At 40.2% G+C, this 14,708-nt stretch overlaps 1 protein-coding gene across 4 annotated transcripts in view; it reads right to left on the bottom strand.

Moving 5' to 3' along the window:
* Positions 1-14,708, bottom strand: part of JAM2 (junctional adhesion molecule 2) — a 63,518-nt gene that overhangs the window by 10,945 nt on the left and 37,865 nt on the right. For all 4 annotated transcript variants that reach the window (XR_007155492.1, XM_047874245.1, XM_047874246.1 and 1 more), the window contains exons 3-6: positions 10,670-10,777; positions 8,312-8,464; positions 6,483-6,685; positions 4,543-4,642 (exon numbers count right to left, since the gene is read on the bottom strand). Coding sequence is in view for 3 of the 4 variants with exons in the window: in XM_047874245.1 (XP_047730201.1) it covers positions 4,543-4,642; positions 6,483-6,685; positions 8,312-8,464; positions 10,670-10,777 (564 nt within the window). In the remaining variant the exon portion in view is untranslated. The remainder of the gene's footprint in view (positions 1-4,542; positions 4,643-6,482; positions 6,686-8,311; positions 8,465-10,669; positions 10,778-14,708) is intronic.

The raw sequence follows: 14,708 nt of genomic DNA, 5'->3' as shown, positions 1-14,708 counted from the left end.
TGGATACACCTTTTGAAAGGCTGAGTAATTTGACCAGAGTAGAAAGCATTAATTATGGCTTGGTATAAACTCAATTCATTTTTAGGGTCAGCTGGCTGGCTCAATTGGTAGAGCATGTGACTCTTGATCTCAGAGTTGTAAGTTCGAGCCCCATGTTGGGTGTAGAGATTACTTAAAAGTAAAATCGTAAACCAACAAACAAAACAACAACTCAGGAGCACCTTGGTGGCTCAGTTGGTTAAGCATCTGACTTTGGCTTAGGTCATGATCTCACGGTTCATGAGTTCGAGCCCCACTTTGGGCTCTGTGCTGGCAGCTCAGAGCCTGGAGTCTGCTTTGTATTCTGTGTTTCCCTCCCTTTCTCTGCCCTCCCCCTCTAAAAAATTTTAAAAAAATAAACTCGGGGCGCCTGGGTGGCGCAGTCGGTTGGGCGTCCGACTTCAGCCAGGTCACGATCTCGCGGTCCGTGAGTTCGAGCCCCGCGTCGGGCTCTGGGCTGATGGCTCAGAGCCTGGAGCCTGTTTCCGATTCTGTGTCTCCCTCTCTCTCTGCCCCTCCCCCGTTCATGCTCTGTCTCTCTCTGTCCCAAAAATAAATAAACGTTGAAAAAAAAAAAAAATTAAAAAAATAAACTCAGTTCAATTTTGCTTAAGTCTTCAGAGGTCAATGAGATCCAGCTATTTATTTACTTAAAACAATAGAGGAAGGGGGCGCCTGGGTGGCTCAGTCGGTTAAGCAGCTGACTTCCGCTCAGGTCATGATCTCACGGTCCGTGAGATCGAGCCCCGCGTCGGGCTCTGTGCTGACCGCTCAGAGCCTGGAGCCTGTTTCAGATTCTGTGTCTCCCTCTCTCTCTGACCCTCCCCCGTTCATGCTCTCTCTCTGTCTCAAAAATAAATAAACATTAAAAAAAAATAAACAAAACAAACAAACAAAAAAAAACAATAGAGGAGGGGTGCCTGGGTGGCTCAGTCAGTTAAGCATCCGACTCTTGATACTGGCTCAGGTCATGATCTCATGGTTCGTGGGTTCGAGCCCAAAGTCGGGCTTTGTGCTAACAGCAAGGAGCCTGGTTGGGATTTTCTCTCTCCTCTCTCGCTGCCCCCTCCTTTCAAAAATAAATAAATAAACTTTAAAAACAAAATAACCTTTATAAAAATAGCAGAGAGGGAATATCCACAGTATTCATAGTCTTTTTTTCTTTAAGTTTATTTATTTATTTATTTAGAGAGAAATAAATTTATTTAGTGAGACAGAGGGAGAGAGAGAGAATCCCAAGCAGAGCTTGACGTGGGCCTCAAACTCACAAACTGTGAGATCATGACCTGAGCTGAAGTCAGACGCTTAACCGACTGCATCACTCAGGCACCCTACAATATTCATAATCTAAGGCAAAATGAAATTAATAGGGGGAAAAATCCACAATAATCAAAATCTAAGGCAAATTGGTAACTAAATGAAACTCCTTAGAACCAAACTGTATCTACTATTTTCTTTGCAGTAGTCAAAGAATGTGGTATCTGTGGAGTTTTCAACCTTAAGGTTATTATCTGACAAAAATCTGTCTTACAGTTTGACAGTGAATTTGACATCTAACAACGAAAAAAAAAATGTCTTCTCCTGTAAGACACAGTATAAATTTTATTTTATTTTTTTTTAGTGAAATGGAAGGAGTCTTGTAAGTTAGAGGTAAGATGTTCTCATGCCATTTGCCATTTACTGCGAGACTGAGAGCAAGTTCTAAAGCCGCCTTATGCCTTACTAATGAGAAAATGTAACACACACAAACCTATTGTGTTCTTTCTTTGAGGAAAAAAAAAAGTCCAGTATGAAAGGAAGGTATCATTATTCTCACTGAAAGGAAAGGAGCCAAACTGTTAAAATACTAAGTGGGACTGGGGTCTTGTGGAGTTTTACAGGGGCAGCTTGGGAATGATCACCAGACCCATGATTTACCTTCTTTCTGAACTTCAAAAAGAGCTTCTTTAAAGCAGTTAACAGATTCTGTTTGGGGTTACAAGTTACTACTGATGGTTTACCAAAAAAACCTTTGATATGTGATTTCATGAATTCTTACGGATTTCAAAAGATATACATTCCAAACCAAGGGCATGAAACACCTAGGATCAATGGATGAGCATTAAACAAACTAATTGTAACTTGTAAGCTAACTTATACCAGAAAGAGGAGATAATGGGAAAATCCTAGTCAAATTATAGTGGTGATACTAGCTAGCAAAACACCAACTACTGAATTTCATCTAGTATGTATTTATTTACTCCAGGCCAGGGAAAAACATTCACTAGTCCATTAAAACCATGCCTTCACAGATATGATTTCTCAAGGTGAGACTACATCAGGCACTGAAATTAAATGGGACCATGTAAAGAAAAAAAACTAAAACAGTAATACTGCAGGGGGAATAAGGCTACCGTAAAAAACATGAGGATAGTAGGTGAATGAATGAAGTTAGGGAAACACTGTACTAATGCATTAATTTTAAACATGTTCTGATAAATTTTTCTAATGATAACTCCAAAGCAGCACTAAGAGGGATACTTTCTTTTTTTTTCTTTTTTTTAATGTTTATTTTTATTTTTAAGAGAGAGAGAGAGAGACAGAGCACGAGCAGGGCCAGGGCAGAGAGAGAGAGACAGACAGAATCCAAAGCAGGCTCCAGGCTCTGAGCTGTTGGCACAGAGCCCTACGCAGGGCTTGAACTCCCAAACCGCGAGACTATGACCTGGGCTGAAGTGGGACGCTTAACCGACTAAGCCACCCAGGCGCCCCAAGAGGGATGCTTTCTGATATTTTAAGCAAACACTTATGTTTGTCAGTTACCATCAATACTTGGAGTGAATTTGGTGGATAATATGCATCTCTGAATTTCCAAAAGACACTTGTGGAAATTAGAATACCCTATTGAGTTTCTTATACGTTAGGGTATCCTGACCTCTAACAAGATCATATTTTCTTTAAAAGACAATGCCAAGAATTTAACCGCACATAAACAACACAAATTAGTGTGCATGTATCTGCATATCTCCGAGCACACTGAAAAAACAAATTTCTGACCTCACAAAGATGAAGACAAGCTCCTGAACCCAGGGGAGCCATGGGTATTCAGCTTCAGGGTGCAGCCCTCCTGAGTGACCTTTCACCCCGCAGGTGCGACCTCCAGCTACACCCCTCCATTACACAACCATTTGCAAAACACAGGACTTTCACAAAGGGAGAACTGAACCAAATTATATAAAAATAAAATGAAAGTAAGTATCTGCTCTGGAACTCATATAATCTGAAAAGAATCCTGAGTACTAATTTTTTGAATTCTAAGAAGCTTACGTTGCGAAATATGGCAGGTATGTTTTATAGCAAATAGGGATTCATAACTACATTTAACATGTCTCATTTTTTTTTTTTTATTTAAGTCAAAGTTAGTTAAGATACAGTATAATAATGGTTTCGGGAGTAGAATGTAGTGATTCATCACGTACATATAACACCCGTGTACATCCCGAAAGTGCCCTCCTTAATGCCCATCGCCCATACAGCCCATCCCCCCCCCACACTCCAGCAACTCTCAGTTTGTGCTTTGTAAGATCTCTTATGGTTTGCCTTGAGAGCCTACTCTGATAAGTAAAGCACTGTATTTTAGGAGATTGAAAAAAATTACCAATAATAATCTGATAACAACAACTAAAGTAGCCAACAATCTGCCAGTGCTATTTCAATAACCCTTTGAGTTTTTTTTTGTTTAAAAAAAAAATTTTTTAATGTTTATTTTATTTATTTTTGAGCATGAACGGGGGAGGGGCAGAGAGAGAGGGAGACACGGTATCCGAAGCAGGCTCCAGGCTGTGAGCCATCAGCCCAGAGCCCGACGCGGGGCTCAAACTCACGGACCGTGAGATCGTGACCTGAGCGGAAGTTGGACGCTTAACCGACTGAGCCACCCAGGTGCCCCTGTTTTGTTTTGTTTTTTTAAAGTAAGCTCTACTCCCAACATGGGACTTGAACTCACGACCCCAAGATCAAGAGTCTCATGCTGTACTGACTGAGCCAGCCAGGCACCCCCTCAAATACTGATTATTTGGATCTTCATAATAACCCTATGAAGACAGCGTATTACTACTTCCATCTTGCGGAGGCTGAGGCTAAATAATTTGCCCAAGAATATGTAGCTAGGAAGTGATGGAGCTAGAAATCCAACACCATACCGAATCCTTGACCCTGCGCAATTTATAACAGTCACGGTGTTTGTTTGAAAAAGGCCGCCTGGACAAGCATATTTTTAAAACAATTATCTGAAAAATTAAGAAACTTCAACAATATAATGCTAAACATTCTTGGCTTGTTTGGGAGACGAACTAAGAACAGAATGTGTGCTTTTTGCAACACATCATGTCCAAGCGAATTTTAAACACTCCGTCTGGCTTATCTTTCCAATCACTCGGCCCGATCCTACCCCTTGCTCCTTCTCCCCAAGCACTCGTGCGTTCTGGCTGCAAACCACTGCTCCTCCCAGTATCTCATGCTTACCTACTTGCATTCGCTTCGCGTGACACCTGCGACGTCCCACGGAATTATGGGCTTCACAGAAATATTCTCCACTGTCTACTTTTGAAACAGTGTTAAATTGCTATTTGCGGAAGAAAAACAAACATATACGTTAAGCAATAAATCTCTAAGTAGACTCCTAAAGCAACCGCGTCCCTTGAATTTTAGCCATCAGTAGGCCTTTCCTTTTTCACCACCTAGGCCTTTATACCTTTACGGCGAATTCAAAAATCTGCCATGACTTCCAGGCGTAATTAGCTAGGCTTCTTGTTTATTTTGACAGAGAAGGACTTAAATATATACGGGGAAGTGTCTTTGTTTTGTGATACTGAGGAGGCGGTATGGTTAAGAAGGCAGTGGGCATTTTTCAAAGTTGACAGCATGTGGTGGTATGACGTTTTGTCAGTATTTCTAAGTCCTGGGACGTACCCCTCGGAAAGGCAGGCCTCCTTGGTCTGAAGGGGCTAATGCAGTTTTATCAGCCACGAGTGAGCTCGCTGCAGCAGCAAACAATCAACACTTCCTCTAAAGGGCCAGAACTCCTACCAGGAAGTAGCTTAGGGCCTAGGAAAATCGTAATTGGTGTAGCTTACAGGGTTACAGATCCTCTCCGTTGTAGAATTCTTGAAAATTCTGAAAGAATAAAGGGCTGACCTTTGCTCCTTCTACTCTCTGCCACAATAACTGAAAGGTAAGACTTTGGTATTATAGGCTTCGTAGTTTTTATTAGTGGATTTATTCCCTTTGTGAATTTCTGAAAGGAAGGAAGGAAGGAAGGAAGGAAGGCAGGCAGGCAAGGAGGGAGGTTGGGAAGGAAGGGAGGGAGGGAGGGAATGCAGTGGGTCCTGAACACCTTAAAGGATCCTGCCAGTGCAGAGGGTGAGAGGGGTACTCAGAATCATTCTTTTGGTGCCCTCCTGTCACACCCTCAATACTGCAGTGGTCACTGTGGACTGCATCCATGACAGCCAAGAATCTCTAAGGAGCACCTCCTCATTGTCTTAGATCCTCATGCAATACATGTTGCTAAAAACCAGGCTTTTGATCCATGAACTCCCTTTTCTCTCTCCCTTGCCATCACCCACCGCCTACACATCGCCCTTTTTTTCTGTATACTTCAACATGATAGGACAGAAAGCTTCTCCTCGTGTATTTCACTTTATGAAATCATCTCTCACTGTCCCCAAAGCCAGACTATAAAAATATTCACCAGGAATGTAAGGCCAAGGGTAAGTATTAACAACAAGTTAGACTAAAACCATAAATGATTTACTGGTGCATAAGTAATAATTGAAAGGAAGTCATTATCATCCATCCACTGGAGTCTTTGTTGCTTATTTCTCAGGAAATAACCCATCCTTGTCCTGCCCTGGTGCCTCCCTTTGACATCATAAGATATTTCAAGGGTTGAGGCTAAGTGGGGAAGGTGAATCTATATCATTTCAAACTCACCTTGAGGCTTTTATCACCTGCTCTGAGAAAAAATAAATTTGAAAAGTAAATATAGCGAAGTGTGACGGCAGGTCTTCTGCCCAAGTTCTCAGTGTAAAATTCATCGGACCTGCTGACTGAGCCCGCTGACGCTGCAAGGGCTGGAGTGTGGCCCTCCTCAAGGAGCCACAGCCAACAATATGCTTTATTATTTCCCAGAGGATCTGGTATTTAAATGTTACGGTGCGCGTGTAGATTGAAGGAACGAACCTTTTGACAGTTGTTAAAATTATTATTATTAGTTGTTTGTATGGCCTTCCCATCTCCTTTTCCATCACTTCCGTGGGCACGTGCCATCTTTCCGGCACCCCCCTCCCTCTCTCCACTTAAGCAATGGTTATCAGCCCTCTATTTTCCATCATTTTAGTTCTAATAATTTTTCTTCTCCAAATACAAGACTGCTATTAGGCCAATGCTTATCACGACCTTACCAGAGTCCCAGATTTTGTATTCATTGTATATGAGCTGTTGCTGCTTTGGGGGCCACGTCTTGGATTCTCTAACAAATTGACGCCATCTTTAAACCACGTGTACTCAGGAGCTGGATTCCCTTCTTTGTCGTGACATCGCAGCTCTACCACAGTTCCACTCAGAGCAGAGCTGGGGACGTTACACAATGGAACTGCTGGAGCCACTGAAGGATGGAAGCCAAACGGCACTGGTTATTTATAAGCTAAACAAGAATTTTAACAGCCAGGTAAAGATGGGTTTATTGGACCCCTGGGATAGAGACTGGCTACTTGTTCAAGAGATCCCTTTCCTTTCTTCATGGGGACACAGCTAGACCACGTGTGCCAGGCCCCTTGCAGCCAGATGGAGTCACATGCATGAGTTCTGGCCAATGGCACATGGGAAAAGTGATACATGCCATTTCTAGACCTGATTCTAGACCATAAACACTAATCTAGGTACTACTTCGAAGAGATTTTGGAGCTGTAACTAAGGTCCCAAATCTACTGTCTTTTAAAATAGGGAGATAACATAGATGGGTCTGACCTAATTGCATGACCCCTTGAAAAGTCATTTTCTCTGGTTGGTCACAGAAGGGAATGTCAGAGATTCAAAGCACAGGAAGGATTCAACATGCTTTTGTCGGACTCTAGGTGGAGAGGGCCACGTGGCAAGAGATGTGGCGCCTCCAGGAGCTGAGTGTGGCCCTCAGCTCACAGCCAGCATGGAATGGAGACTTCAGTAGTGCAGCCACAGGAACTGAAACCTGCCAACAGTAGTGAACTTGGCAGTGGACATCTCTGCAGAGCCTCCAGGCAAGAACTCAGCCCAGCTGACTCCCTGATTTCATCCTTATGATACCCTAGGCAGAGAGCACAGCCTTACCTCCTGGACTTCTCTGAGCTACAGAACTGTGAGCTTGTAAGTGGCTGGTGTTTTAAGCTGCTAGGCTTGTGATCATTTGTTCTGTAGCAATGGAAGACTGATGTACCAGCTGAATCTCCTGCAAGGTTTTCTGAATTAAATTTCTACTATACTGGTGCATCGCTAGCATTTTAGGAAGACCCTGGGTTGTATAGAAAAAGGAAGAGGAGTTATTTGACTCTCTATGATCAACAGTTTATATTAATATCTATGGAGAAGAAAAGACCATGTTCCTCCACTAACTGTCAGCATGAGCTATTAGGATCTATCGATGAGTCTCAGAGTAACTAAATATATTGGCTTTGGAGTTAACTCCACCAGGGTCCGAATCCTGGTCCAGACACTTATTGGCTGTGTAGACTTGGGAAATCATTTAGCTTCTATTTTCTCATCTATAAAAATGAAGTTGTCAGTGAAGATTAAGTAAAATTACATATGTGAAAAAGCCTAACACATGCTAGTTGCACGGTAAATGCTAATTTCCCCTCTTTACCAAATAACCTCTAACACTTTCTCTGGCCTACTTTTTCGTTTTATTGCTTTCCCATCATCTCATGTGATAGGATTTTATGTGGTAAGAGATATACCACATATACTGAAAGGTACTGAAAAATAAACTCTTCGGGGAACTGCTCCTATGTACAGGATAGGGCCATTAAGATACCTTAATCTTAAATGATAAGAGATTTTGTCAGAAAAAATTAGTGAGAGTAAAATTTCAGCAGCAAATGAGGTGAAGAGGAGATATAGCCAAGATTTTGCAGGAAAGGTGCTGATTTCTAGAACTTTCCTAACTGGGGCCCCAGGTTGCCTCACTGCCCCAGGGCTGGGGGATGAGGGAGGGAGGGTGGACAACAGTAATCCCACAGACACAAGCGCATCATACCTAGTACTTCCAGAGTAACCGTATCTTCTTCCAGGTTTTGGCCTTTCGTAGATGGGGCACTAATTTCACAACGATATTTCCCAGCATCATTTCTTGTAACATTTTTGATCCGTATACTGAAATCTATCATCTCGGCTCGATATTTAAAATCACCTTTTAGAAAAAGAAGACAATGACGTTAATAAGAATGCAACTAACTTTCCCTATACTACCTTCCTCAAGTCACCTCGCTTTTATTCTATTTGTGCCTCTAAGCACTCAATTATTTCGAGGCAACTTATTTAATTTAATTTAATTTTATTTTATTTTTTGAGGCAAATTATTTTAGCATGTCATCTATTATTATCAATGCTTTAAAAGCTCATTACATATTCGACAGGAAAAACAGGAAGTGGAAAGAAGTGTATAATAAATTAAAAATTAAAAATAAAGCCCCACTAGGGGCGCCTGGGTGGCTCAGTCAGTTAAGCATCTGACTTCAGCTCAGATCATGATCTCATGGTTTGTGGGTTTGAGCCCCACGTCAGGCTCTGTGCTGACAGCTCAGAGCCTGGAGCATGCTTCGGATTCTGTGTCTCCCTCTCTCTTTCTCTGCCCCTCTACCACTCACACTCTGTCTCTCTGTCTCTCAAAAATAAATAAACACTAAAAAACAAAACAAAAAAAAAAGCGCCAGTTAAAGGTAGTTGTATTTACCCTCTACCCACTCCCCTCCCCATAAGCCTAAGTCTTAACTCCTTAGGCTTGTTGGTGATGGCCTAGCTTTCTAGATGGTGATATGGACATAGGGTAACATTACAACTGAGCAATGACCCTCCACCTCACTTCCACACCATCCCTTCCTCCTTTCTCTCAAGAGTCTAATCTACTGAGCCAGCAAGAACAATTGCATTTTACATCCTTTACAAATGAGCTGAGACATGAAGGGTCCAGGGTCTCCACGGACTTCGCCTTCTTCTGTTCTCTGTCCTGTTTTGGGGGTGTTGTGTTCTAGGTCTCAGTCATTGTTGGTTTCATCTCATACTTACAAAACATATTCTCTTTCACCATACACAAAAATAAACTCAAAATGGATTAAACCTAAATGTGAGACCTGAAACCATAAGAATCCTCGAAGAGAGCATAGGCAGTAATCTTTCTGACAGCAGTCATAACAACATTTTTCTAGACAGATCTCCTGAGGCAAGAGAAATAACAGCAAAAATAAACTATTGGGACTACATCAAAATAAAAAGTTTCTTCAATGAAGGAAACAATTAACAAAATTAAAAGGCAGCCTATGGAATGGAAGAAGATATTTGCAAATTATATATTTGCTAAAGGGTTAGGATCCAAAATATATAAAGCACTGATATGACTCAATACCCCAAAACAAATAATCCAATTAAAAAAATGGGCAGAAGACATGAACAGACATTTCTCCCAAGAAGACATACAGATGGCCAAAAGACACATGGAAAGATGCTCAACATCACGCCTCATCAAGGCAAATCAAAACTACAATGAGATATCACTTCATACTGGTCAAATGGCTAACATCGAAAACACAACAAACAACAAGTGTTGGTGAAGTTATAGAGAAAAAGGAACCCTTGTACACTGCTTGTGGGGATGCAAACTGGTGCAGCTATTGTGGAAAACTGTATGGAAGTTCCTCAAAAATTAAAAATAGAACTACCGTATGGACCAGGAATCGTACCCCTGGGTATTTACACAAAAGATACAAAAATTCTAATTCAAAGCGGTAACACACACCCCTATGTTTATTGCAGTGCAATTTACAATAGTCAAATTATGGAAGCAGCCTAAGTGTCCATCAATAGATGTATGGATAAAGAAGATGAGGTATATATACAAAATGGAATATTACTCCGCCATAAAAAGAATGAAATCTTGCCATTTGCAATAACATGGATAGAGCTGGAGGCTATTACCCTAAAAGAAATAAATCAGTCAGAGGAAGACAAACGCCGTATGATTTTCACTCATATGTGGAACTTAAGAAACAAATGAGCAAAGGAAAAAAAAAACAGAGAGAGAGAGACAAACCAAGAAAAAGACTCTTAATTATAGAGAACAAACTTATAGTTACCAGACGGGAGATGGGTAGGGGAATGGGGGAAATATATAGGGATTAAAGAGTATCGTTATCATGATGAAAATTAAAATAAAATAAAATAAAATAAAATAAAATAAAATAAAATAAAATAAAATAAAATGAAACAAAATAAAATAAAATGATTAAAAACCCCACATTGTCCATAATTAGCCCTGTCCTGTTTTTATTTGTAAATTAAAGAATCTGGGCTGCACTTGGTATTCTCTTGCTCTCACCTTCTCAAGTCTACAGCATCTTACCTTGAAGAGACTGTTGGTAGTAGACAAAGGAGACACTCCGGCCCAGTTTCTTCCACTCTAACCTGGAGGACATGGTCTTCTTTGCATATTTGCAGGCTAATATAACCTCTAGGAACAACAACAAAAATACTTGTTTTCTAATTGTTCCTATGAATTTATATTTTACTTAAGTAAATTGTTAAACAGCCTTCAGCTATTCCCATTCATTCATTCATTAATTCACTCATAAATCACTTCAACAGACTCCATGATGAACCTGAGAGCATTACAGCTCTTCTCCATAATAATTGCACGACACTATGTTACTCACCCTACTTCCTGAGCCTCGGTTACCATCTGTAAAATGAGACAGTATTTCCTAGAGTCAAAGTGAGTCCTCAAATACAATAATATATGCAAAACACACATGCCTGGACATAGTAAGTAATGTGAAAATGGCAGTCATGGTCAATGATTTATCTCACTATTCCCAGTCTCAGTCATCAAGGTTACAGTTTGGTAGAAGAGGCAGACAAGATCATGTAATTTTGATCCATTGTGATAAGTGCCATGAGTGCCACGGAGGTTAACAGAGAGGGTGCTTCACACCTAGTGCCTAAGAAAGGCTCCCAGTCCAGCCTGTGGAATCCACAAACATTCCATCAACAAGCTACAATCTCATTCAGGTTCCTTTTTTGATAACCCTCTCTATGGATGTATTAATACAAACCCAGTATGGACTTCTACTAAATCATGGATTCCTATTCTTTATCCAGATAAATTATGAAAAGATTCAGTCTTGGCATCAAGTTTAACTGCCTCCCTGTAGTTCATTCATTTCAGTTACTTTATTACAGGAAATTTACTGCAGTCACATCTTTAAAGAATTCCTGGAACCTTGAAGGAACCCCCACTTAACTGTCCAAACAAGATCACCAAGGTGGGGAGAAATCCTGTGTCTGCTTTGAGTTACCAAAGGAAACTCTGCTTGTAAATATTTTTAAGGCACATTTCAATCAGGCAATCTAGAGTGTCACCTTCATATTTCTGAGATTTTTTCCCCCACGACGCATCTAGTTTGACCCTAAAACACCAATCTTTGACTAGAAGAGACATTATGTTAAAATCCTTTCCATATCTCTGATTTTGATGTAGGAGATTGAAGGCCATTTTAAAAAAGAACTCAGGATATTACATGATATGGTAGATTAGAAAGCAATTCTTGTACTATCCCAGGTTTATTAATAGACACACAAATATGGACAAAAAGCCTGTAGGAATATGTATGAAAATATTAACCCAGCGGTGATTTTTGTGAGATAGGATGATGACTTTTCTTTTTGTTATATGTAGCTTCTAATTTTTCTTTTAGTTTTACACATGTTGTTAGGATAAAAGGTAATGGAAAAAAGAAAACAGAACAGAGAAAAGAAAGGCAAGGGGGGGGGGGAAGCCCACAAAATTTGCTATCAAGAATGCCTGAAGTTTTTAGAGCAGGTTTACATTACGAAGAGACATCATTTTACAGGCATGTTTACAATTATGCCACAAAGACAAATGTGTGCTGAGGGACTTGTCTGAGGAAACACGGTTCTGTTCTGTTGATTAAGGAGAATGGGTGGTGACTTTCCGGAGTCTTGAGTTTTAGATAGGTTTCCTTCCCGTATTTTGTTGAGTTTCCAACAATTAAACACACACCCACACTCATTTTTAGCCCACACGCCTACATCTTAGGAATAAATTTGTATTCAGTCACACTGCTCATATATTTCATATACTTTTAACTAGACACACACACACATACACACACACAGCTCTTTTTACCAAGAAGATTTGACTTCTCCCCTCGCTACTCCATGGAAAACCTCTGCAGAAATTATATTCAAAAATGAAACCAATGGATTGCCTAAATACACCACTCCAGCTTCACTCCAATGACCATGTAAGATGTGGAGGAATGTTCTCTCCAATTGGTGCAACTATTGAGTACTTACTGTGTGTCCACCTTTGTTCCTGAGCTGTATCAGTGAGCAAAACAAAGATCCCTGTTCTTTTGGGTCTTGCAATTTGCAGGGGGAGTCAGGTACATGAGAAATATCATAAAGTGAATTAAATACCACATTAGGAGGCAATGAGCGCTATGGAAATAAATTAGAGTAAATCAGAATAGAGACTGAGTGCTATGGAAATAAAATTGAGTAGATCAGGAATGTTGGGGTGCAGTAAAAAGAAAAAGAGAAATGGAGTAGTCAGAGTTCAACTCAATTAGAGTAGAGAGTGACATTTGACCAAAGACTTAAAAAAAGAAATTAGAATTCTTTAGAATTTAAACACAAATTTCCTAGAATTCGAAACTGGAATTCATCACGTGTTTCTTTGGGAGTATTCCAAGCAAGGCAATGGCCAGTGCCTAGATCTGAAGGTGCCAACACCATGACCTCCAGAACTGTGAGAAACACTAAGTCAAATGGAACCATGGCGTCAACACCTGAGGATAAAGAACCAAATGAATGGAGAAGCCAACTACCACAGACTCTCCTCTCTCTTTGCAGCTAAAATACAGCACCTATGATCAGAATAATTCTGTAGGTAGCCCTCAGGGTTACTAAACCCTAATGTAGTAGTTTAAGGCACGGACTTTGGAGTTGGAGCTCTGCCATATACAATGTGTGCGATGTTGGGCAAATTACTTAACTCTTCTTGAACGTTATATTCGCATTTGTATAAAGGAAAAAAATGATGGTATTCATCTTACGAAGTTATTGTGAAGATTACATGAGGTAATATACACTTGGGTATGTACTTATATATATACTTATATGCTTGAGGTAATATACTTATATAGTTGGTACACAGCAGGTGCCCCATCAATGGTTATAACTGCTTTCACTCACGAGAAACTTCTTGTCATTGTAGTTGAAGTACGCCTTGACGTGATAGAAACCCACGCTTTCTACAACCCAAATTTACCTAAAAAAATCACTCGAATTTGAACTAAAATGTTATCTCAGTTGTAGACAGCAAAAAATAGGATACAGACATAAATCATATTTTCCCAAAGCAAGGCATACTGAAGCATACAAATGTACCATGTTTTTTAAATAAGATGATTATTTCATTTCCAAAAACATGTCTTTCTTGATTCGAGGAAAGAGATTTCTTTGTTTAGAAGAACTATTAGCAATAACTATTTTCATGTAGCAAAACAGCCACTTTTAGGAATCACATCGATAGAAAGCACTGTGGGTTTTAGTTTTTCTAGGATTCTGTACTGCCACTTATCTTTTGATTTTATTCTCTGTGCTCAAGTTAAAAAATCATCAGAATCTGATGTAACGCAAAAACAGAATCGATGCTACCAAAGCAGTTCTGAAGACTTATGAAGAAATTACTTCTGTGAGAAAAAGGCATTCTATTAAACTGATTTATAGCTCTCAGGATTGGACACTCTGCATAAAGGCTGCTTATATAATTTATAAGCCTAGCAAAGCTGCTCTCGCTTCAGTCTTGTTCTGTTCTTGGCACCGCTATGGGAAGTGACACAAAACAGCAGTACCGAAAAGAAGGAATTAATTCATGATTTGTTGACATCGTAGAGACAAGAAACAAAAAATGAATGAGGTGGAAAGTACCTACGCAGAGACATAAATTACAAAATATTTTAGACTTGAACTGAAATTAAGTTACTGCATAAGATATCCTGCAACTAAAATGTGGATGAAGATAGAAATTTATTTTTTGCCTTTTTTTTAAAAATTTTTTTTCAACGTTTTTTTATTTATTTTTGGGACAGAGAGAGAGCATGAGCAGGGGAGGGGCAGAGAGAGAGGGAGACACAGAATCGGAAACAGGCTCCAGGCTCCGAGCCATCAGCCCAGAGCCTGATGCGGGGCTCGAACTCACGGACCGCGAGATCGTGACCTGGCTGAAGTCGGACGCTCAACCGACTGTGCCACCCAGGCGCCCCTATTTTTTGCCTTTAAGGAGAGCTAGGTTGGAATGACTGGAGCACATATGAAATCGAATCAAAGTACAATTCTTAAGTAAAAGAAGCAAAGGG

This window comes from Prionailurus viverrinus, chromosome C2 (assembly GCF_022837055.1).
Source record: "Prionailurus viverrinus isolate Anna chromosome C2, UM_Priviv_1.0, whole genome shotgun sequence".
Lineage (NCBI taxonomy): Eukaryota > Metazoa > Chordata > Mammalia > Carnivora > Felidae > Prionailurus > Prionailurus viverrinus.
This window is presented reverse-complemented; position numbering and strand designations above follow the sequence as displayed.